This window comes from Colobus angolensis, unplaced genomic scaffold (genome assembly GCF_000951035.1).
Source record: "Colobus angolensis palliatus isolate OR3802 unplaced genomic scaffold, Cang.pa_1.0 Scaffold104, whole genome shotgun sequence".
Lineage (NCBI taxonomy): Eukaryota > Metazoa > Chordata > Mammalia > Primates > Cercopithecidae > Colobus > Colobus angolensis.
Window position 1 is genome coordinate 9318881 of NW_012111364.1, and position 25282 is coordinate 9344162.

At 36.6% G+C, this 25282-nt stretch overlaps 1 protein-coding gene across 2 annotated transcripts in view; it reads left to right on the forward strand.

Moving 5' to 3' along the window:
• Window positions 1-25282, forward strand: part of COL28A1 (collagen, type XXVIII, alpha 1) — a 188147-nt gene that overhangs the window by 56062 nt on the left and 106803 nt on the right. For both annotated transcript variants that reach the window (XM_011943170.1, XM_011943162.1), the window contains exons 14-16: window positions 8275-8343; window positions 10782-10850; window positions 22555-22623. In XM_011943170.1, the coding sequence (XP_011798560.1) occupies window positions 8275-8343; window positions 10782-10850; window positions 22555-22623 (207 nt within the window). The remainder of the gene's footprint in view (window positions 1-8274; window positions 8344-10781; window positions 10851-22554; window positions 22624-25282) is intronic.

Below are 25282 nucleotides of genomic sequence, written 5' to 3' on the forward strand. Positions count from 1 at the left end.
ATCAAGTGAGGTTTATCCTATGGATGCAAGTCTGGCTTAATAATTGAAAATTAATCAATGGAATATACCATATTAATAGGCTAAAGAAGAAAGATCACATGTGATCACATCAAATGACACAGAAAAGCATTTGACAAAACTCAAAACCCTAATAAATGCTGATAAATCTCTCATAAAAACTCAGAAAATTAGAAATAGAGGAAGAATTTCCTCAATTTCTATGAAAAACCTAGAGCTAATATTACGCATAATAGTGAAAGAATGAATGCATCCCTCTAAGATCAGGAACAAGACAAAGATGTCTGTTCTCACCAGTCTTATTCAACATAGTATTGGAAGTTCTAGCCAGCACAGTAAGACAAGAAAAAGAAATATAAGGCATTGGTATGAAAACAATAAATAAAACTGTCCTTATTTGCAGATGATATGATGGCCTCCATAGAAAATCCCAAGAAATCCACATGAAAACCTCCTAGAATTAACAAGTGAGTTCAGCAAGGTCACAGGATATAGTATCAACATACAAAATCAATTTAATTTCTGTATCCTAGCAATGAACACACAGAAACTAAAATTAAAAGCACAACACCATTTTTAATTGCTAAAAAAGAAAAATACTTGGGTAGAAATCTAATAAGACATGTATAGGACTTGTATAAAACTACAAAACACTGATGAAAGAAATCAAAGAATACTTAGTAAATTTAGAGACATGTTTATAGATTAGAAGACTCAACAACATAAAGATGTAAATTCTTCCCAAATTGATGTAAAAGTTTAGTGCAAATGTTTTTGATATCCCAGCAAGATTTTGTTTAGACTTGGACAGGGCTATTTTAAAATTAATATGGAAAGGCAAAAGAGCTAGAATAACTTTTAAGAAACTTCAAAAAAATACACTTGGAGAAATTATACTAACTTATCTGGTCTTAAGATTTATTATATAGTCACAGTAATGATGACTGTGTGGTATTGGCAAGTTATAGAAATACGATCAGTGGAACAGAATAGAGACTCTAGATTCAGACCTACGCAAGTGTAGCCAACAGATTGCAAAAGCAATCCAATAGTGGAAACACAGTCTTTTCAACAAATGATGCTGGCGCAGTTGGATATCGGTGCTAACACCAAAAATGAACCTCCATTTAAGTCTCGCACCTTACACAAAAAGTAACTCAAAAGGGATCATAGATTTAAACAGAAAATGTAAAAACTATAAAACATTTAGAGTAAAACATATGAGAAAAGCTTTAGGATTGTGGGCTTGATGAAGATTTCTTAGACATGTCACCAAAAACATGATGCCCCCTAAAAAGTAATTAATTGGACTTCATCAAACTGGTAAATGTTTGCTCTGTGAAAGACTCTGTTAAGGGTCTAAGACAAGCTGCTGATTGGGAGAAAATATTCTCAAACTACAAATTTACAAAGGATTTGTATTGGGAATACTTTTTTAAAAAAATTCTCAAAACTCAATAATAAATAAAAAATCTGATTAGAAATTGGGCGAAATATCAAATATATATACATATCTCAAGCATATATACATGCACATACACAACTTGGTGTATACATATCTATATATGTGTACATATACTTGTATATGTTTTTACATATTTTGTTTCTTTTTTGTGGTTACTAAACTTTAATATGTGTTCTTTTTATTAACTTTCATTTTAGGTTCAGGGGAACGTGTGCAGGTTTGTTATATAGGTAAATTGCATGCCGCAGGGGTTTGGTGTAGAGATTATTTCATCATCCAAATAATAAGCATAGTATCTGATAGGCAATTTATCCATCCTCACCCTTTTCTCACCTTCCACCTTCAAGTAGGCCCCAATGTCTGTTGTTCCCTTCTTTGTGTCCTTGTGTTCTCAATATTTAGCTTCCACTTATAGGTTAGAAATTGCAGTGTTTGGATTTCTGTGTCTGAGTTAGTTTGCCTAGGATAATGGCTTCTAGCTCCATCCATGTTGCTGCAAAGGACATGATCTCATTCTTTCTTATGGTTGTGCAATATTTCATGGTGTATATGTACCACATTTTCTTTATCCAGTCTACTCTTGATGGGCATTTAGGTTGATTCCTAACATATTTTCTTGACTAACAAGTTTGAAATGTCATCAATATTGCCACCTGCTCCTGAAAAATATACTGACCATATGAGACTTTTACTTTAATCATTTCTTCCACTTTCAGAGTATTATTCCTGTTGACTTAGTTCTGCCTTATTTTCATCCTACCAAAATTATTTATTATTATTTTTGAACTTTTTAAAGTTAGTATTTTTATAGTTTTACCCATATATTTACCCATTTCTTAGTTGACATAGCTTCCTAAATTTCTCTTTTCTTCTTGGCCGATTTCTTTATTTTTTCAATAAATATTTTTTTTAAGATATTTTCAGTAAAAGTATGTTAGCACTAAACTCTTTCAGCCTTTGGTTGAAATGCCATTGTTTAGTTTGCTTTGTAAGAATAATTTAGCTGGTGCAGTCTGGATTGTGTACTAATTCCATTGTCTGCTGGCAACTATGGTGTCTGTTTCCGTGTTTTTAGTCTGTTTATAATTTCTTGCAGTAATTCATTTTTGCCTTAGGCTGTTTTGTAATATTTTTTTATTCTTTAGATTTCCTGTAGAGGAATTATGATTCACATAAGTGTGAATATATTTTCACATATATTTTTTCAGATTTACTGTTTCATGAATCTGAGGACTCCATAGTTTAAAAAAGTTCTTAGTTATTATTTCTTCAAATATTTTCTTTCCCCATTCTATTTATCAAGAAATCCTTCTAGACATTTGGTTGCAATTGGATAATTTTCTCAAATCTAACTTATAATCCACAAATTTATCTTCATCAGGTTATAAAATGTTCTTAACTCATTCATTGTATTTTTAAGTTAATAAGTATTTTAAAAATTCTTGAAGTTATTTTTTAAAATCTACCTTTTATTAACTATATTTATTATCTTTTTACTATACTGTTCTTGTATTTTCCATTATTTCCTTAAGACCATTAAGTATTTAAAGTACTGGCTCGGTGTGGTGGCTCACACCTGTAATCCCAGCATTTTGGGAGGCCAAAGCCGGTGGATTATGAGGTCAGGAGATTGAGACCATCCTGGCTAACACAGTGAAACCCCATCTCTACTAAAAATACAAAAAATTAGCCAGGCATGGTGGCGGGCGCCTGTAGTCCCAGCTACTTGGGAGGCTGAGGCAGGAGAATGGCACGAACCCGGGAGGCAGAGCTTGCACTGAGCCGAGATGGTGCCACTGCACTCCTGGGCAACAGAGCGAGACTCCATCTCAAAAAAAAAAAAAAGTATTTGAAGTACTTCTTTGTTGCCTCTATTATTTTATTCTATTATTTGACATTCTTGAGGAGGTTTACATTGTGTTAGTTTACTTTAATTCATTGTGAGTTATTTTCTTTTATGTTTTGTACTTTGCCATCTGAATTATTTTCAGCTGGGCTTTATTGTGGATCCTAAGTTTTCTTAGGATTTGAGAGGAGTTTGTGTTTGTATCTCTTATGTACTCCAGGGGCCTCCTTGATGCTAATGTCTTGACTAAGGTGTTCATGAACTACTTAGATAATGTCAATTGAAATCATAAACTCACACACAGCACAGGACCAGCGTAGAAATATTTAGTTATTATGAGCCCAAGTCAAGCAGACAAGATTCTTGTCATTCATATCGTTTTGCTGATGGGATGGCTTTTTTCTACCTTGTTCTTTCATTGAATATATACAGATGCTCTTTGACGTACAATGGAGTTACATCCTACTATACCTATCATAAATCTAAAATACTGTAAGTTGGAAATGCATTTAGTGTTGGTAACACTGAAGATGGTTCCCAACTTACAATGGTTTGATTTATATATATATTTTTTACTTTATGAGGATGCAAACACAATGTATTCAGTAGAAACCATGAGCCCACTGTAAGTCATAAGGAGATCCTTGATTTACCATGGGGTTACATGCTGACCAAACCATTGTAAAATCCAAAAATCTTAAGTCGAACTCCATCTTAAGTTGGAGACTGTCTCTGTAAGTTTGTGGAAATCTCAATTTCTCAGTTTCTGTCTTCATTTTCCATTGCATGAGCCAAAGTCTTTGCTACTGTTTCTCCCTCTAAATTTCCTAGTCTTCCTACCACACAAACACACTTTTCTATTCAGGACATCTGTTGCACCAGCTTAGATGCTTACCTAAGATGCTTAACTTATACGCTAGAGTTTTCGAGTTTTGATTCTCTCTTTTTGAACCCTGTAATTTCTCTTATCTTCTTTGGAGTCTTCCATGCCTTTAAAATTCATCTTAAAAAATGTATATTACCTGTCTTTCTAACTGTTTGTAGCTGAGAGTTTTTAACAATATTACCAGAACATGAAATGCTTGCTTGCTTGCTTTCCAAGTCATAATTACACAGTTATACTTAATTGGGAACTAAAATCATAACACAGATGGGAAAGATCCTAAATAATGAATCAAAACATTGCATCAAAATGTCATTATAAAAAAATCAACAATGTGAATTTTTTTTTTTTTGTTTTGTTTTGAGACAGAGTCTCACTCTTGTCCCCCAGGCTGGAGTGCAACTGGGCAATCTCAGCTCATTGCAACCTCCACCTCCCAGCTTCAAGCGATTCTCCTGCCTCAGCCTCCCAAGTAGCTGGGACTACAGGCTCCAGCCACCACACCTGGCTAATTTTTGTATTTTTAATAGAGATGGGGTTTCACCATGTTGGCCAGGCTGATCTCGAACTCCTGACCTCAGGTAATCCGCCCACCTCAGCCTCCTGAAGTGCTGGGATTACAGGCGCGAGCCACCATGCTCGGCCAATGATGTGAATTTTTGAATTATTTAGAAGTAACATAAAGACTTATCTTAGGACTGACAAAGGTTCTACTGAAAGTCCTTTACTTCTGTTTCTTTGCCTGAATTATTTCAAGTGTTTCATATTTACTACTCTCTTTTCACTACCACGCTAATATAAATCTGTTGATAGATTGAATTAATGTTCTAGCTCCGAGACCTACTTTTGAACTGTCATCTGTCATCTTTATGTGATTACCACTAGTGTTGTGCTGGTCTAGTAGATGTAACTGATCCATAAAAATTAAATTGGTTAAGACTGTCAGGGTGATCTGTTTGTTTTTTATGCAAGGTTATTCAGAGCACTGTAAATAAAAAAAAAAACCCTGAAAGAGAACTGTAATTACTTTGAGATTAAAAAATAAAGTAGAAGGCAATGTTTGAAGATAATGGACAGTTACTATTATTATTGGCATATTTATTTCTAATGCTTGCAACGCATATTGAAAGCATTTTTATTTATTAACACTATTGAGATTACTATGGAAAGTAATAAGATGAACATAATGAACAATTATATTTTATCCCATTGTTAATGTCTGAAATAAAGCATTTCACTGATCAGGCTGTGTTAACGGATAATTAGATTCCTTCATTATTTATTTTTTATTAGAGGTGTTCGTTGGAAGCCAAGTAAGTATGTCATAGTTGTAATTGGTTCTCATGGCCTTAGAAAGGACACTGAGTTTTTTTAATAGAAGGATTTCTGTCTTTTAAAAATAATCTTTTGGTACTTTCTTAATAAATTAAACTATAGCTCATTTAACCCAAGTACCTTCTACTTCTCTTCTCTGGTTAATGATCATCTTTCATTCTGAGTGTTTAACTGGAAGACTTGAGAATATACTGATGGTGTGGAATATTGCTCTGATGGTTTATAGAAGTTACACGTTGGATCGCTGCTTTTTTTCCCTAAATGATTGTCCATGAGTGTTAACTCTCTGTTCTCAGCAGCTTTGAATACTTGACTCCTTAAAGCTTCCAATATTTTCACCTCCACCTTAGCTAACGTACTCTAGAAGTGCAGAGAATGAAGGAAGATTCAGTGTTTATTGTGTGCAGCATGCTTTTTACACATTGTTTAATTTAAATAACTCACTCTGGGACTGCCTTTATTTGTAAAAGGACATTCTTAGCAATTAAAAGTAAAATAATTTGGACAATAATAGCAGATATTTATTGAGTGCTTAATCTGTAAAAGATTTAAGTTTCTCTGACTTAATCCTTACATGAACACTTGTGGTTGAGGTAGATACTATTATTATCAACATTTTGAGGAGGATGCTGTGCTTTGCAGAGATTGACTTACTTGTTTAAGGTGAAACTGCTAATATGTAGCAGAGCTGGGACTTGAACCTCAGTCCAAATGACACCAAAATCTGCTTTTAACTATTATGCAATACTATCAGTTCCATGAGACAGGGAGCAGTTTTGTTTGCTATCCCTAGAACCTAGCAAAGTGCCTTTTACCTGCTAGGAGTTTGGTATATCTTTGTTGGATGAATGAAAAAAGTTGAGTGAACTGGAAAAATATTTCCTTACATTTAATGTAAATTGTGTTTTTTTTTCATTTGTCATATTATTAGGGAAAAAATAATTTGTCAATGTTTTCTTTGTTAAAGTATGTGTTTTCTTTGTTAAAGTATGTGATGTTGACTTGGCACTTTTGGTTTAGTTTGCAATCTATTAATAATTTGGCTTAGTTTGTAATCTGTTAATAATTTTCATGCTCCTATTTATTTTTCTACTAGGTAATTGCTCTGTCAGTAGAGTAAACTGTCATGGATATTAGTGCTTTCATTAAGATCTCGAAAGTGTTAAAAGCTAGGTTTCTGTGAAATGTTGCAATTTAAATTGAGTAAGATGTAAGCTTTTTCTTTTAATTAAAGTCTTTACTAAATCAGTATGTATAAATACTGAAGAAGATTGTCTTGCAAAATATAAAACATTAGGGAAGGACAAAAAAATTAAACACTGGAAAACAGATCTTTTTCTTACGAATCTGTAGCTGTGATCAGTCGCTGATGAGTATAATGCTGCATCCTCATTCTGCTACTGGGCTTTAGCGGAAAGCATATCTTAAATCACCCTGGATTACTGTATCTCCAGCCCAAAGATCATTCAGTGGCTGTAGTGTACTGGTTTAGGAACTTGTGGGAAAGTTGGCAGACTTTGTTCCATCATAGGTTGATTTTTCTGGCGAGTGAAGCCTAATTATCATTTAGATTCATCAGAGAAAAAGCTTCAGTTTTTTCTTCTAAGATTCTTGTTATAAGTTCCTTTACTACTTTTTTACCTTCTGGCCAAGAAGAAAAGGAGAGAAAAATTATCATCTTTAAAAATTCCTGATTTAAATGAAAACCTCACTATTACTCTTTTATTTTTCCATTAGTACATTTTCTGCAAGTCCATTCCAAAGCCTGAGACTGTGTTTTTCTTAACGCATGTGAGAAGGCATCCTTCCTAGTGGCTTTCTGAGCAATAGTTACATGAACTTCTTAATTTGAATCATTGCAATTGAAAATCATGTTTCCCCTTAATGATCCTATCAAGATTTCAATTTGCATATAAAACTGCCTGTAGGTTCAACCAGCTCCTGAAATAATTCAAGTTTTAATCCAAATTTATCAGTACAGAAATTAAAACACATGTAAACAGCACTTAATGCTTTAAAACAGCTGTGTGATGATTTCTTCACAGCGCTCCCCTGATAATTAAATTATTAAATCACTCTGCATCCTTCTCTGGGCCACAGTGTTCTAGATTTTTAGCATTTCCTCAGATAATTTATTTCTTAATTCTTATTTCAAAGCATCATTTAATTTCCATTTTCGTCGACTTTGAGAACACTGGAATAGAACATTTTATGCCAATCAAATGGAACGAGTATTTAATACAATAGGAATATTACTCTTCATAGCTCAACCATTCTACTGATCAGTATGGAGATTACTAGAAGGATTCTCACTAAAAATTTAAATAGAGCTACAGTCATTAGCCATTTCTTGGTATTCATGGGAGATTGGTTTCAGGACCTCTGTAGATATCAAAGTCCACAGATGTTCAAGTCCCTTGTATAAAATGGCATAGTATTTGCAAATAAACTATGCATGTCTAGTATACTTTGAATCATCTCTGGATTGCTTATAATACCTAATACAACATAAATGCTGTGTAAATAGTTATTATACTGTAGTATTCAGGAACTAATAAAGTAGAAAAAGCCTGTACATGTTTAGTACAGATCCAACTATCCAGTTTTTCTTCTTTTGCATGTGAACTGAAATATAACCATTCTCTTTCTTCCTCTTTCCTCCCTTTCATCACTCCTCCTTCCATTTTCTCTCTCCTCCTGCTCCTCATTTTCTCCTATCCTAACCAGGGTCCCCGTGGTCCTGAGGGAGTACCAGGAGAGAGGGGCTTACCTGGAGAAGGATTTCCAGGACCAAAGGTAACAATACCTTCAGTACCAGGAAAAGGTGCTTTGTCTTGCATGCTCATGAATTACAAATTTTAAAAATGTGTCCTAGCCAATTTTTAAAAGTTAAGTATTTTTCTGACCATCTTTATTCTATTAAATGAAGGAATATGTAATTTTCCCTGTAATGTGAAAGTACAGTAAAATTTGGAACTACAAATAAGTAATTGAAAGACTTCTACTTCAGGTAATTACTACACATGAAATTAGAAAAATCTCTTAAAGTAGTTTGCAGTCATTAAAGCCACAGTGATAAATAACATCCTTATGCCCAGAGGTTAAATCATTATGTGTAGCTATGGCAATGCTTTGCTCACAGCTTTGTTTGTGAAACACAGATAAGAAACCAATCTGTAATAGTACTGCCATCAATATAATAAGAAAGAAAATTTTACCACAGGAACAAAATGTTACGAAAGACCTCCTTTTTACCTGGCCATTGAGAATTTCCTATCATTTCCCATATATAATTCTTGAGCTCAAGTTGTTCTGCACCAAGGATTGGCAAACTTTTTCTGTAAAGGGGCAGATAGCAAATATTTTAGGCTTTGTGAGCCATATGGTATCTGCTGTAACTACTTAACTCTGCTGTTGTAGCTCGAAAGCAGCCATAAACAATGTATAAATGAATGTGACTATATTTATAAATAACTATATTTATAATAAAAAAAAAACAGGCAGTGGGCTGAATTTGGCTTATGGGCTGTAGTTTGCTGTCCCCTGCTATAGGCAGTTTGTATATAATCTTTGGCACATTTGCTGAAGGCTACGTTAAAAAGTGTTTTCCAAAATACTTTGAGCAGCATTGACAATGTTTCAGAGTATATAAAGATACATTTTGGAGTCCTTCTTCCTTTATTTCCAAAGTCTTCCCTCAAAACGCACACATGCATATACACACATATTGCCCAGAGAAGTACATGCAGCTTTCTAAGTGTCTGAGACCCTCCACATCAGTCATCCCATCAGGTTACTAAGATATGACCTTCTCAGTATGACTTCATGCTCTAAAAGTACATTTCATTCTCGGCTTCTTCCACCATGATCAATATTCAATTACCTATGAGAATCCTAAATCTCTACTAGAGGGAAAACAATTAGATAAAAACAAATAATTCATCCTCAGTTGTGAGTGACAAAGATGCCCTTGTTAACAAACACATTTTAATTTGTCATGATAATGGAAATAATATGTTGGATAAAGAGATATTACTAACACCTCTGACTAATCACAGTATCACTGTCAGAAGACAGGTCAGCACCTTGGCTTGACATCAAGGAAAGTTTTATAATACACAGTTTGAAATTTTTTTGGCACTTAGTAAATTTCTATTTCTATTTATGTGTAGCCCAAATAATCTGAAAAATTCAAATAGAATTATTTCTCTTTAAAATCTGTGTTTTTTAAAGAGAAAGAAATACATGAGAAATGAGTATGTGAAACATTAAGAAGAGTATTCCAGGGTATTTCATAATGACAGGTTCAACATACTTTTATATTATATAAAGTATTATCATACTTTAGTGATACTCTTGTATGTAATAGCTCATGAGCATTGACCTCTATCTCATCAAAGAAAGAACATATCATGTTCTGTGCTGTTATAGGGTCAAGTATATGCAGTTATATTCTGTGGTAATGATCAGAAGAACCCATTAGTCAGAATATTTCATTCCTCAACCAGTCAGACCGATGGGTGTCCTCTGTATGTCCTATTTGGGGCTAATTTGTAAATGTTCTTTGATTTTACTCTTGGTTCTAATAAATTTATTAAATGAATGCTACTTCTGATTGATTATATGGTTTATTTTTCATAAAAATGCATGAAGTATTATGACTTAATATAAATTATATTAAGGACAGAGTTGTTCACTTAGGTCATGTAACTATAGAAGCATATCCAAGAAGATTTTCCATGAATTCTTTTAAACATAAATTTTCAATGAATGTTTATAAACACAGACAAAAAAATTTAGTGATCTAATCCTAGCAAGTATTAGTTCACATATTAGTATGAGAGATAAATTTTCCTTTTGTGATGGACCCAGTTTCAGCAATATTAAGGAAAAGGAGGCTTGATCCAGCTAGTTGTACTACGTGATTGATTAGGTGCTCCATTTCCAGAATATTTTTGTTTAAATTGGGAACTGAGCTCTTTTCTAACTTCAGGGATGCTACATATGTGTTTTGCTTGGATAGCTTCCTTCTTGTTTAAGTGTTATGACTAATGTATTTTTTGCAAGTTGCGAATCTCAGAGTCAATTAGAATTACCCGTTTGTAGTAAACAATGACTATGGATGCTTGATTTAAAAAATAATTTTGAAGCACAATTCATAGTATTTGTAATGTAAACTCTTTTAAAATTCAGATTTTGGTTGGTGCATTGATATCCCTCCCTTGTACTTTCAGGGTGAAAAAGGTTCTGAAGGACCAACTGGCCCACAGGGATTACAAGGCCTGTCAATCAAAGGGGACAAGGTACTGTATAATAGGGTATACACTAGAAACAATGCCAATAAAATTGTCATCGTTTTTTATGTATGTACATTTCTGAACTGTATACATGACAACCATGCCACACAGGTATCTGGTTAATTATAAATCTAGTATGTTCTTTTTTTAAAATTAATTTTTTTTATTTCCATAGGTTATTTAGGAACAGGTGGTGATAGGTTACATAAGTTCTTTAGTGGTGATTTGTGAGATTTTGGTGCGCCCATCACCCAAGCAGTATACAGTGAACCCAATTTGTGGTCTTTTATCCCTCACCCTCTTCCCATCCTTTTGCCTGAGACCTCAAAGTCCATTGTGTCTTTTTTATGCCTTTGCATCCTCATAGCCTAGCTCCCACAAATGAGTAAGAACATACAATGTTTGGTTTTCTATTTCTGAGTTACTTCACTTAGAATAATAGTCTCCAATCTCATTCAGGTCACTGCGAATGCCGTTAATTCATTCCTTTTTATGGCTGAGTAGTATTCCATCATATATGTGTACATATACACACACACACTATAACATATGTATCATAGTTTCTTTATCCACTCATTGATTGATGGGCATTTGGGTTGATTCCATGTTTTTGCTATTGCAAATTGTGCTGCTATAAACATGTATGTGCAAGTACCTTTTTCGTATAAGACTTCTTTTCCCCTGGGTAGATACCCAGTAGTGGGAATGCTGGATCGAATGATAGTTATACTTTTAGTTCTCTAAGGAATCTCCACATTGTTTTCCATACTGGTTGTACTAGTTTACATTCCCACCAGCAAGGTAGAAGTGTTCACTGTTCACTGCATCCACGCCAACATCTATTATTTTTTGATTTTTTGATTATGGCCATTCTTGCAGGATAAGGTGGTATCACATTGTGGTTTTGATTTGCATTTCCCTGATCATTAGTGGTGTTGAGCATTTTTTCATGTTTGTTGGCCATTTGTATATCTTCTCTTGAGAATTGTGTATTCATGTCCTTAGCTCACTTTTTAATGGGATTGTTTGTTTCTTTCTTGATAATTTGTTTCAGTTCATTGAAGAGTCTGGATATTAGTCCTTTGTCAGATGTATAGATTGTGAAGATTTTCTCCCATTCTGTGGGTTGTCTGCTTATTCTGCTAACTGTTCCTTTTGCTGTGCAAAAGCTTTTTAGTTTAGGTCCCAGCTCTTTATCTTTGTTTTTATTGCATTTGCTTTTGGGTGCTTCATCATGAAATCCTTGCCTAAGCCAATGTCTAGAAGGGTTTTTTCAATGTTATCTTCTAGAATTCTTATAGTTTCAGGTTTGGATTTAAGTCCTTGATCCATCTTGAGCTAATTTTTGTATAAGGTGAGAGATGAGGATCTAGTTTTATTCTTCTACGTGTGGCTTGCCAATTATTACAGCTGAATTATTCCAGTTGAATAGGGTGTCCTTTCCCCACTCTATACTCTTGTTTGCTTTGTCAAAGATCAGTTGGCTGTAAGTATGATGGTTTATTTCTGGGTTCTTTATTTTGTTCCACTGGTCTATGTGGCTATTTTTATACCAGTACCATGCTGTTTTGGTAACTATGGCCTTATAGTGTAGTTTGAAATCAGGTAATTGATGCCTCCAGATTTATTCTTTTTGCTTAGTCATGCTTTGGCTATGTGGGCTCTTTTTTGGTTCCATATGAATTTCAGAATTGTTTTTTCTAATTCTGTGAAGAATGATGGTGGTATTTTGATGGGAATTTCATTGAATTTGTAGATTGCTTTCGGCAGTATGGTCATTGTCACAATATTGATTCTACCTATCCATGAGCATGGGATGTGTTTCCATTTGTTTGTGTCATCTATGATTTCTTTCAGCAGTGTTTTGTAGTTTTCCCTGTAGACGTCCTTCACCTCCTTGGTTAGGTATATTCCTAAGTATTTTATTTTATTTTTTGCAGCTATTGTAAAAAGGGTTGAGTTCTTGATTTGATTCTCAGCTTGTTTTTTGTTGGTGTATGGAAGAGCTACTGATTTGTGTACATTAATTTTGTATCTGGAAACTTTGTTGAATTCTTTTATCAATTCTAGGAGCTTTCTGGAGGAGTCTTTAGGGTTTTCTAGGTAAACAATCATATCATCAGCAAACAGACAGTTTGACTTCCTCTTTACCAATTTGGAAGTTCTTTGTTTCTTTCTCTTAACTGATTGCTCTGGCTAGGACTTCCAGTACTATGTGGTGGAGGGGTGGTGAGAGTGGGCATGCTTGTCTTGTTCCAGCTCTCAGAGGAAATGCTTTCAGCTTTTCTGCATTCAGTATTATGTTGGCTATAGGTTTGTCATAGATGGCTGTTACTACCTTGAGGTTTGCTCCTTGCATGCCAATTTTGCTGAGAGTTTTAATCATAAAGTGATGCTGGATTTTGTCAAATGCTTTTTCTGCATCTATTGAGATGATCATGTGATTTCTGTTTGTTGTTTTGTTTTTTTGAGGCAGGGTCTTACTTTGTTGCCCAGGCTGGAGTGCAGTGGTACCATCTCAGTTCACTGCAACCTCCACCTCACAGGTTGAAGCAGAAGGCTCCTGCCTCAGCCTTCTGAGTAGCTTGGATTGTAGGTGCCCACCACCACATCCAGCTTATATTTTTAGTAGAGACGGGGTTTCACCATGTTGGCCAGGCCGGTCTCGAACTTCTGACCTCAAGTGATACACCTGCCTTGACCTCCCAAAGTGCTGGGATTACAGGTGTGAGCCACCGTGCCCAGCCTGTTTTATTCTGTTAATGTGATGTATCACATTTATTGACTTGCATATGTTAAACTCATCCATGCATCCCTGGTATGAAACCCATTTGATCATGGTGGATTATCTTTTCTATATATTGTTGGATTCAGTTAGCTAGTATTTTGTTAAAGATTTTAGCATCTATGTTCAGCAGGGATATTGGTCTGTAGTTTTCTCTTTTGGTTATGTCCTTTCCTGGTTTTGGTGTTAGGGTGATACTGGCTTCATAGAATGTTTCAGGAAGGGCTCCCTTTTTCTCTATCTCGTGGAATAGTGTCAATAGGATTGATACCAATTCTTTGAATGTCTGGTAGAATTTTGCTGTGAATCCGTCTAGTCCTGGACATTTTTTGTTGGTAATTTTTAAATTACCATTTCAATCTCACTGCTTGTTATTGGTCTGTTAAGAGTATCTACTTTTTCCTGATTTAAGCTAGGAAGATTGTATCTTTTCAGGAATTTATTCATCTCCTCTAGGTTTTCTACTTTATGTGCATAAAGGTGTCCATAGTAGCCTTGAATAATCTTTTGGATTTCTGTTTGGATTTCTTTTTGATTTTTGGTGCCAGTTGTAAATCTCCTGTTTCATTTCTAATTGAGCTTATTTGGATTTTCTTCCTTCTTTTCTTGGTTAATCTTGTTAATGGTCTATCAATTTATCTTTTCTTTTCTTTGTATTTTTTATTTTTTTGAAACAGAGTCTCGTTCTGTCCCCCAAGCTGGAGTTCAGTGGCACAATCTTGGTTCACTGCAAGTTCCGCCTCCTGGGTTCATGCCATTCTCCTGCCTCTGCCTCCCGAGTAGCTGGGACCACAGGTGCCCGCCACCACACCCGACTGACTTTTTTGTATTTTTAGTAGAGATGGGGTTTCATCGTGTTAGCGGATGGTCTCTATCTCCTGACCTTGTGATCCGCCCGCCTCGGCCTCCCAAAGTGCTGGGATTGTAGGCATGAGCCACCACACCCAACCAATTTATCTTTTCAAAGAACGGGTTTTTGTTTAATTTATCTTTTGAATTTTTTATTTTCAATTTCATTCAGTTCTGCTCTGATCTTGGTTATTTCCTTTCTGCTGAGTTTGGGTTTGGTTTGTTCTTTTTTCTCTAATTCCTTGAGGTGTGTCTTCAGATTATTTGTGCTCTTTCAGACTTTTTGATATGGGCTATGAACTTTCCTCTTAGCACCACCTTTGCAGTATCCCAAAGGTTTTGATAGGTTGTGTCACTACTGTCATTCAGTTCGAAGAATTTTAAAATTTCCATCTTGATTTCATTTTTGACCCAATGATCTTTCAGGAGCAGGTTATTTAATTTCCATGTATTTGCATGGCTTTGAAGGTTCATTTTGGAGTTGATTTCCAGTTTCATTCCACTGTGGTCTGAAAGACTGCTTGGTATAATTTCAATTTTCTTGAACTTATTGAGGCTTGTTTTGTTGCCTTTGATATGGTTTATCTTGGAGAAAGTACCATGCACTGTTGAGTAGAATGTATATTTTGTGGTTGTTGGGTAGAATGTTCTGTAAGTATCTGTTAAGTCCATTTGTTCCAGAGTATAGTTTAAATCCATTGTTTCTTTGTTGACATTCTGTCTTGATGACCTGTCTAGTGCTGTCAGTGGAGTATTGAAGTGCACTACGGTTATTGTGTTGCTGTCTCTCTCATTTCTTAGGTATATTAGTAATTGTTTTATAAATTAGGGAGCTCCAGTGTTAGCTGCATATATATTTAGGACTGTGATATTTTTCCATTGGACAAGGCCTTTTATCATTATATAATGACCTTTTTTGTCTTTTTTAACTGTTGCTACTTTAAAGTTTGTTTCATCTGATATAAGAATAGCTACCCCTGGTTGCTTTTGGCATCCATTTGCATGAAATGTCATTTTCTATCCCCTTACCTTAAGTTTAAGTGAGTCCTTATGTGTTAGGTGAGTCTCCTGAAGTCAGTAGATAGTTAGTTGGTGAATTCTTATCCATTCTGCAATTCTATATCTTTGAAGTAGAGCATTTAGGCCATTTACATTCAATGTTAGTATTGAGATGTGAGGTACCATTCATCATGCTATTTGCTGCCTGTATACCTTTTTTTTAATCATATTTTTGTTTTGTAGGTCATGTGAAATTTTTAAAGAGTTTCTGTTTTGATGTGTTTCCAGGATTCATTTCAAGATTTAGAACTCCTTTTGGCAGTTCTTGTAGTGCTGGGTTGGTAGTGGCAAATTGTCTCAGCATTTGTTTGTCTGAAAAAGACTGTATCTTTCCTTCATATATGAAGCTTAGTTTCAGTGGAAACAAAATTCTTGACTGATAATTGTTTTGTTTGAGGAGGCTGATGATAGGACCCCAATCCCTTCTAGCTTGTAGGGTTTCTGTTAAGAAATCTGCTGTTAATCTGATAGATTTTCCTTTATAGGTTACCTGGTGTTTTTGCCTCACAAGCTGTTAAGATTCTTTCCTTCATCTTAACTTTAGATAACCTGATGACAATGTGCCTAGGTGATGATCTTTTTTGTGATGAATTTCCCAGGTGTTCTTTGAGCTTCTTGTATTTTGATGTCTAATTCTCTAGCAAGGGTGGGGACGTTTTCCTCGATTATTCCTCCAAATATAGTTTTCAAACTTTTAGATTTCTCTTCTTCCTCAGGAACACCGATTATTCTTAGGTTTGGTTGCTTAACATAATGCCAGACTTCTTGGAGACTTTGTTCATATTTTCTTATTCTTTTTTGTCTTTGTTGGATTGGGTTAATTTGAAAACTTTGTCTTTGAGCTCTGAAGTCCTTTCTTTTGCCTGTTAAATTCTATAGCTGAGAATTTCCAGAGGGTTTTGCATTTCTTTTTTTTTTTTGAGATGGAGTTTTGCTCTTGTCGCTCAGGCTGGAGTGCAATGGTGCGATCTCAGCTCACCATAACCTCCGCCTCCTGGGTTCAAGTGATTGTCCTGCCTCAGCATCCCGAGTAGCTGGGATTACAGGCATGTGCCACCACACCTGGCTAATTTTTGTATTTTTAGTAGAGATGGGGTTTCTCCATGTTGGTCAGGCTGGTCTCGAACTCCTGACCTCAGGTGATCCACCTGCCTCGGCCTCCCAAAGTGTTGGGATTACAGGCACGAGCCACTGTGCCCAGCCTGCGTTTCTATAAGTGCATCCATGTTTCCTGAAGTTTTGATTGTTTTTATTTATGCCATCTATTTCATCAAATATTTCTTCCTTCATTTCTTTTATCATTTTAAACATTTCCTTACATTGGGCTTCACCTTTCTCTGGTGTCTTCCTGATTAGCTTAATAACTCACCTTCTGAATTCTTTTTCAGGTAGATCAGAGATGTCTTCTTGTTGGGATCTATTGCTGGTGAGCTAGTGTGATTTTTTGGAGGGTGTTAAATAACCTTGTTTTGTCATATCGCCAGAGTTGGTTTTCTGGTTCCTTCTCATTTGGGTAGGCTCTGTCAGAAGAAAGTTCTAGGGCTCAAGGCTGTCATTAAATTCCTTTTGTCCCATGGGGTGTTTCCTTGATGTAGTAATCTCGCCCTTTTTCTAGGGACGTGGTTTCCTGAGAGCCGAGCTGTAGTGATTATTATCTCTCTTCTGGATCTAGCCACCCAGCAAGTCTACTGGGCTCCAGGCTGGTAATGGGGGCTCTCTGCACAGAGTCCTGTGTTGTGGACCGTCTGTGGGTCCCTCAGCTATGGATACCAGCACCTGCTCCAGTGGACGTGGCAGGGGGATGAAATAGACTCTGTGAAGGTCCTTAGCTTTTGTTGGTTAGTGCAGTATTTTTGTGCTAGTTGGCCTCCTGCTGGGAGGTGGTACTTTCAAGAGAGCATCAGCTGTGGTAGTATGGGAAGCAATAGGTGGTGGACGGGGCCCTAGAACTCCCACGAGTATATGCCCTTTGTCTTCAGTTACCAGGGTGGATAGGGAAGGACTATTAAGTGGGAGCAAGGCTAGGTGTGTCTGAGCGCAGACTCTACTAGGGCGGGTCTTGCTGTGGTTGCTGTGGGGATGAGGGTGAGGTTCCCAGGTCAATGGAGTTGTGTACCTAGGCGGATTATGGCTGCCTCTGCTGTGCCATGCAGGTTGTCAGGGAAGTGGGGGAAAGCCGGCAGTCACAGGCCTCACCCAGCTCCCATGCAAACCGAAGGGCCGGTCTCACTCCCACTGTGCCCCTCCAACAACACAGAGTCTGTTTCCAGGCAGTGGGTGAGCAGGGTTGAGAACTTGTCCCAGGCTTCCCCCCTCCCAAATAGGAAAGTCAGTAGAGCTTTCTTTCTTCCCCTGCCTGTGGAGTCTGCACACTGGATTCATGCCCTTTCCTGAGTTCTGACCAGGAGACTTCTCAATCTGTTGAAATTATTACAAAGTTCAGTTGGAGGTTTCCTTCCCACTGTGGTCTTTTCCCAGTGCCTCTGGCAGACATCCAATTGATATTCATGATTATATCAAGTGTTGCGTTTCAATCTTGAATGGCTTATTTTTATTTGCTGGTAGTTATTTCTTCTAGCTGTTTGTATTTAAATAGCAGAAATAAATAGTGATATGAATTTTAGATGCAATACAAGGCTTGTTGACTCTGTAGGGAGCGAGACCACATACAGTGAACCTACAGGGACTCAGGAAGAGGATGAAAGATATTTCATAGGATTTGCGCTTGTGTTAGGTGATTTTGGGGAATCATTTAAGAAATCAGGGCCGGGCGCTGTGGCTCTTGCCTGTAATTCCAGCACTTTGGGAGGCCGAGGAGGGTGGATCACAAGGTCAGCAGATCGAGACCATCCTGGCTAACACGTTGAAACCCCGTCTCTACTAAAAATAAAAAATAAAAAAAAAATTAACCGGGCATGGTGGCAGGCGCCTGTAGTCCCAGCTACTCAGGAGGCTGAGGCAGGAGAATGGCATGAACCCGGGAGGCAGAGCTTGCTGTGAGCTGAGATTGCGCCACTTCACTCCAGCCTGTGCGACAGAGTGAGACTCCATCTCAAAAAAAAAAAAAAAAAAAAAAAAAGGAATCAGGGATGGGCTCTGGGTTGAATGTTATCAATAATTGGAGATAAATTTAAGACTGGGTATTTAATGAATCTCATCTAGAAGTTGGGACAAATGGAGTTAGGCTGAGTCATAACTGGTAGAAGTAGCCATCACTCATTTTAGCCAATATTGGAGATGTTTGATCATTTGAGGGTTTTGTACAGTGTTTGCTGTTTTTGTCTGTGCTTAGATATAATTATGGAATAGTCTGGCTTTCCTCTTGGTCCATCACAGTCATGGGGTGGCTTTGTCTGATCTTGGTGATTTGTCAAATTGTTCGTGTTTGGCACTACAGCCTAGTTGCCAGGGTCAGGTCAGCTCCTCGTTGTTAGGGATTGCTTTTCTCTTTCTCACTGGCTATTTGTTTTCTTTACAACAGCTACAGATTATACCAGATTAGAAATGGGAATGGGGCTGGTGATAGAAGCTACTAGAGGCTGATACAGCCATAAAAAGCAGTGGAAATGAAGCTGCCAGAGCGGGAAGGATATAAGAAATGTGTAAAAAATCAGAGAGCTCATATCAATTCAGAGTCATTTATATATCAGCTTTTAAGCATATCATTATATTGTATATTATATTGGAATAACAATTGATATTCATAATTATATCAAGTGTTGGGTTTCAATCTTGAATGACTTATTTTTATTTGCTGGTAGTTATTTCTTCTAGCTGTTTGTATTTAAATAGCAGAAATAAATAGTGATAAGAATTTTAGATGCAATACAATTCTTTTTTCAAGTCTCTTAGCTCTGGTTGTACTGCAGCTCCAAAATACTCCAAAAAATACGTAAGATGCTCTTTCTTCCTTTGGAGCAGTGAGAACTGAATACAACAGAACCATTGTCTTGTGAGTTCAGTAAATTAACTTTTTCAGGTGGTGTTGTGACATGGTGCACGTATTTTTACATCTGGAGCTCATGCAAAGAAAACACTTTGAAATATCAGGATATTATTACATAGCAAAGCTTTTATCTGCTGTTCCCTCAATACCATCTTCTTTTTCCTTTCTTCCTTTCCTATTCTTTTACATATAACACTAGATTCAGAGACCCTTGGTGTCTGTGATTCAAGTGATAATATACACACGCCTCTGATAAGGCCTCTCATATATAAAGGTACAAAACAAAGTTGTACTTATGGCATGGGTATTTAAATGTCAATAACACTGCACAAAAAGGGACCCTCTCTTACGTGTTTAACAAATATTTGCAAACTAGTGGCTATGAGTTGGGTTTTGGAGTCAGAGTGGACTTGACTCTCACTTCTGCCATCTAACAGTTGTGTGACCTGGGGTGAGTTACTTACATTCATCTGAAAAATGGGGATTGCCACTTTACCGGGGTTGTTGTGAGGATAAATGAAAGGATGTAAAGCATTTAGCACAATATCTGATGCATAAGAAATCAAGTTCTGAATCAGAATAATCCAGCTCTGAGCCAGAACTTGAGTCCATTATGTTTTCCTCCCATAATATTTATGTAGATCAAGGGTTGATAGAAAGTAGAACACTAAGGAGTATATTCCAGGGCATCTCTTAGTACAGGTTCTATATATTTAATATTATATAAAGTTTGATCTAATGATACTTTTTTTTTTTGAGACAGAGTTTTGCTCTTGTTTCCCAGGCTGGGGTGCAATGGCATGATCTCAGCTCACCGCAACATTCACATCCCTGTTCAAGCAATTCTCCTGCCTAAGCCTCCTGAGTAGCTGGGATTACAGGCATGTGACACCATGCCCAGCTAATTTTGTATTTTTAGTAGAGACGGGGTTTCACCATGTTGGTTGGGCTGGTCTCAAACTCCTGACCTCAGGTGATTGACCCACCTCAGCCCCACAAAGTGCTGGGATTACAGGCATGAGCCACCGCGCCTGCCAAATGATACATTTTTTTTCATAAAAACATATTTAGTTCAAACATTGGCCAACTGTGGAGCTGGCTGCCTGTTTTTATAAATAAAATGTTATCGGAGCACAGGTATACTTGTTCACTATGTATTATCTATGGCTACTTTTGTACTACCAGTGCAGCATTGATCAATTACAAAAGAGACGTTATTATGACCCTCAAGTCCAAAATGTTTACTATCCAACTGTTTAAAAGTTTTGCAGCCCTAATGTAGTCTAAATACAACTGCAATTAAAATGAGCATCTTAACCATGTTACTCAATCCAGTAGTCAATTCTCTGTCATCAACTTATTTGCCCTGTTGGTAGCATTTGACAGATGGATCCCTCACCTTCTTGAAACACTCTCTTCACTTGGTCTCTCTGGCTGCTTCCTTCTCAGTCTCCACTGCTGTGGCTTCTTCGTCTCTGACCTCTAATGACTGGAGTGCTTAAACGGCAGGCTCAGTCCTGGGACCATCTCTTTTTTTCTATTACTTGGCAAAGTCACTCAGTTATGGCCTTCAATATCATCTATATACTGTGGGCTCCCAAATTTATGTTCTCATCCCAGGCCTCCCCCACCTACTTGATATCACCATTTGAATGTTCATTTTAGGCATCTCAAACTAAACGTGTCCAAAACTGCACTCCTGATATCACCCTCCACTTCAAACCTTACTTTTCTCTCAGGCTTTTTCTTCTCGGTCAATGACAACTCTATTCTGCCAAAAGCCTTGGAGACATCCTGGAGTCCTCTCAATCCTCAGCAAATCCCATCACTCTACCTTCAACATTTTCCAGGTTCTGAGCACTCCCCACCACCTCTGCCCTCAACACGCTGGTTTGTGCCCCATTATCTCTCATGTAGACCTCCCTTCAGTCTGTTCTCCATACAGTTTCCAGATGGGGCCTTAAAAACCAAGTCAGATCTCTCACTTCCCTTCTCAAAACCCTCCAGTGGCTTCCTATCTCACTCAGAGAATAGCCAAGTCCTTACAATGGCCTCAAAGGTCCCAGTAATCCTTCTACCTGACTCCACTGCCATAATTCTCTGACTTCATTGTCTACCGCTCTCCCTCATGGAGATGGTTCCACTGGCACTGTCTCCCTGCTGTTTCTGGAACATGTCAGGCATCATCTTTGCTTTGGCTGTTTCTCTGCCTGGAATGCTTTTCTTCTGGGTTTCTACCTGGCTCATTGCCTCTCATCAGTGACGTCATCTGTGGGCATCTTAACCAAAATCATCGCTGCCTCCTCTCTTCCCTGATTAATTTTTCTCCTTCACACTTATTATTCAACAGACTAGTTATTTTATCTACCTGTCTTGATGACTATCTTGTTTCCCCTACTAAAATCTAAGCTCAATGGAGGACAGAGATTTTGAGCTGTTTGGTCACTGTTATTTTCCTAGTGTTTGGAACACTTTCTGGCATATAATGGGCACTCAACAAACATCTGTATAAAGACACAGAAAGAATGAATTAAGTTCTTCTTGCTGGTACTTTAATTTTCTTTTCTCAATTTCATGGAAGAAGAAAAATAGGGCTCTTTAATTTTGTTGCATTCACTTGAGATCATTTCTTAATTTTCAAAATGCATTTTAAATAAGATTTGAAGGGAAAGGGTATTTAGAAAATTTAAAAATATTTTTCTTCAATTTATCTCTCAAATTCTATTTTTATTATATCCTATGAATTTTCTACTTTTAAATATTTCTGTTATAATCTTAGCAGGAAATGTTTATGTCATAACAACTATTCAGGAATTTTTGTTTGTGAGAAAAATGATTGATAAATATAAGCCTATACAAATGCTCACTAACTTAGACCAAATAGCAAAAATGTCATTTACTATTTTGGAGAATTTGAACTATAAACTGTTTAAAAGGAATAAAATAAAGTTTTATAATTTTCCATGTTGAACTTTTTTTATGGTATAAAGATAGATTTTAACATAGCCTAATTCCAGGTTAGCAAAGTATGAAATAATAAGATTTTGTTTTATTGTTATATTTCTCTGCAGGGGGATATGGGACCTGTGGGACCCCAAGGACCAATGGGGATCCCTGGAGTCGGGAGTCAAGGAGAACAGGTAATTAATGCATTCTTCCTTTCCCTTAGTGCAGAACATTCTAGCCCCATCTTGGTCCTCATTGAAGGCCAGTCCTGCAAACAGCTATGAGTATGTTTGACAGTTAATTGCAATGGAGTATAAGTCCAGAAATGAATATAGGGAAGGATGAGATGGTTTCATGAGAAGATTTTATTTTTTAGAACTTCCAAAGGCTTAAAAAATAGGTAGTGTGTTTCGTGAGGCTGTGACTTTTAACATTAAAACCTAATTAACAAGGTAAAGGTTTTTTTTTAATTTTTTTTTATTATTATTATACTTTAAGTTCTAGGGTACATGTGCATAACGTGCAGGTTTGTTACATATGTATACTTGTGCCATGTTGGTGTGCTGCACCCATCAACTCGTCAGCACTCACCAATTCGTCATTTATATCAGGTATAACTCCCAATGCAATCCCTCCCCCCTCCCCCCCATGATAGGCCCCGATGTGTGATGTTCCCCTTCCCGAGTCCAAGTGATGTCATTGTTCAGTTCCCACCTATGAGTGAGAACATGCAGTGTTTGGTTTTCTGTTCTTGTGATAGTTTGCTAAGAATGATGGTTTCCAGCTGCATCCATGTCCCTACAAAGGACGCAAAGTCATCCTTTTTTATGGCTGCATAATATTCCATGGTGTATAGGTTTTGGTGCAATATTTTTAGTTCCCCTTGGGAACAACAGTTTACTTACCTGCTGGTTTGTATATTTTTTTTCTCCTTGAAGCTTTGTGAAAATTGAACCCCACTCTCTCCCAAAGGAGTAGAGTAGTATCCCCCCACCAACCACTCCAACAAGCTACATACCAATTTTTTAAAAAGTATTATAGTTAAAACTTAGACCAGGATCAGAAGTAACCACTTAGTTTAAGGGGTACCTTTCTTGAATAGAAGCAAACCACAGAGAGAATTTATAAATGACACCTGGCCCCTTGGTGAGAAGAAAAGAAAGATCTGTAAGAATGTCTACGTTCATGATTAGAACCACTTCCAAAATCTTCTGACAACTTTTGGAAAATCTGGGTATTGTGATAAATCTAAATAATGTGAAGATAGTATAACAGTACTCTCTACTGTTGTTAACCATGTAGTTTTTTTGTTTACCATATACTTTGTTGTTTACCGTATACTTATGCAGTCTCATAATCAAAGTGACCAACAAATCCAGTTTTATGCTAAATATCTCCTGGTTAGAAAGTGGCAGGTTAGGTTTGATTAAGATTTATAATTAAGATTTGAATTATTCTATTGCCTAGAGAATGAATAGTGCTTTCTTTATCTAGGGTAGTGGGAGAACAGAAGAATTTAAAAAATGAGATAATTCCAAATGTCATTGTTGAGATTAACTTCGGGTTTATTTCTAATTGTCTGCTAATTTATTGTTATTATTACTTTTTTTGTTAGTCCAGACAACAGCAAAGTTGGGTATGACTCCTTTTTCCATTCCCTTAACCTTGACAGAGGACCTAGTCTAACACATTAGGAATCTTAAGGTACAGAAGAAGCCAAGATAATTGTGTAGATAAATATTTAGATAATAATTAACAGCTGGATATTTGGGCTACTCAAATCATGATTTGATGATACCAGAAGACATTCTCAAGCCTTGTAGTTTATTTGTTGGTTTTAGCAGGGGCTTGCTGATCCCGAAAGTGGCCGGACAGTGCTGTCACATCTTGGGTCTTGTGGTGCTCCTGGTGCTGAGTCACCACTATGGGGCTAAACGTGAGGTTTAAAGACAAGTCTGTCCAGATGGACTGTGAATTCTAGACCTCCTACCTACAGCTTCTTGTCCCCTTTAATGCTGTTCCTTGGTGGAGGTTGTTCTTCTTCAGCTTGGGAAAAAACAAAACAAAACAAAAAACAACTCTTGTACTTCTTTCATTTTCTCACCCCCTTTTCTTCTTTTCAAAAAGAAAAAAAAGATTTTGAGGTAGATGTGTCCTTATAGAGCTGATCTCAATTGGAAATGAGACCTCTATTTGTAAAATGATCTGAGCAAGAAAATCATTTATTTACCTTTTAAGACAAATGATATAAATTCTACTTAAATTTAGCCTCTGTTTATTTACTTAAATTTAACCTCAGTTATTCAATGTTCTTATCTTTAATTTTATGTGTTTATCCATTACATTCTTGTTATATTCGATCTTCCTATTTCTCTTATAAAAATGAGTGTTTTCCCTCATGTGTTTACGAGGGAACTTCTGTTTCCAGCAACATGTTTACAATATCTCTTAAATGGCCCATAGATTTTTGTTAAATATTTGGAGGCTTGATCAACTCAGATCTTTTACAAAATAGAGTGAAATATAAACAAACACATACACACATGTACACATATGTGCACATCCCTTTTTATACCCATGTATAAAAACCTCCTTTATAGTGTGAAGGAGTGAGTCAAGTGTTTGAACATTCTTCAGTTTGGTATCTACTGACTATTGCTTCTTAGAGCCTAGGTCAAACCTTCAACTTACCATCCTGATACATAAATATTGGGACAACTGGGATATAGGTTTGCCTACATGTGACAGAGATATGAAATAGGTTAACTAGATGTAATTTTATTTTCCTTACTTAAAACTCCAAGCTGGTATAGTGGCTCTATTAATCATTCTTGTTAGTCTGCCATACTGAGG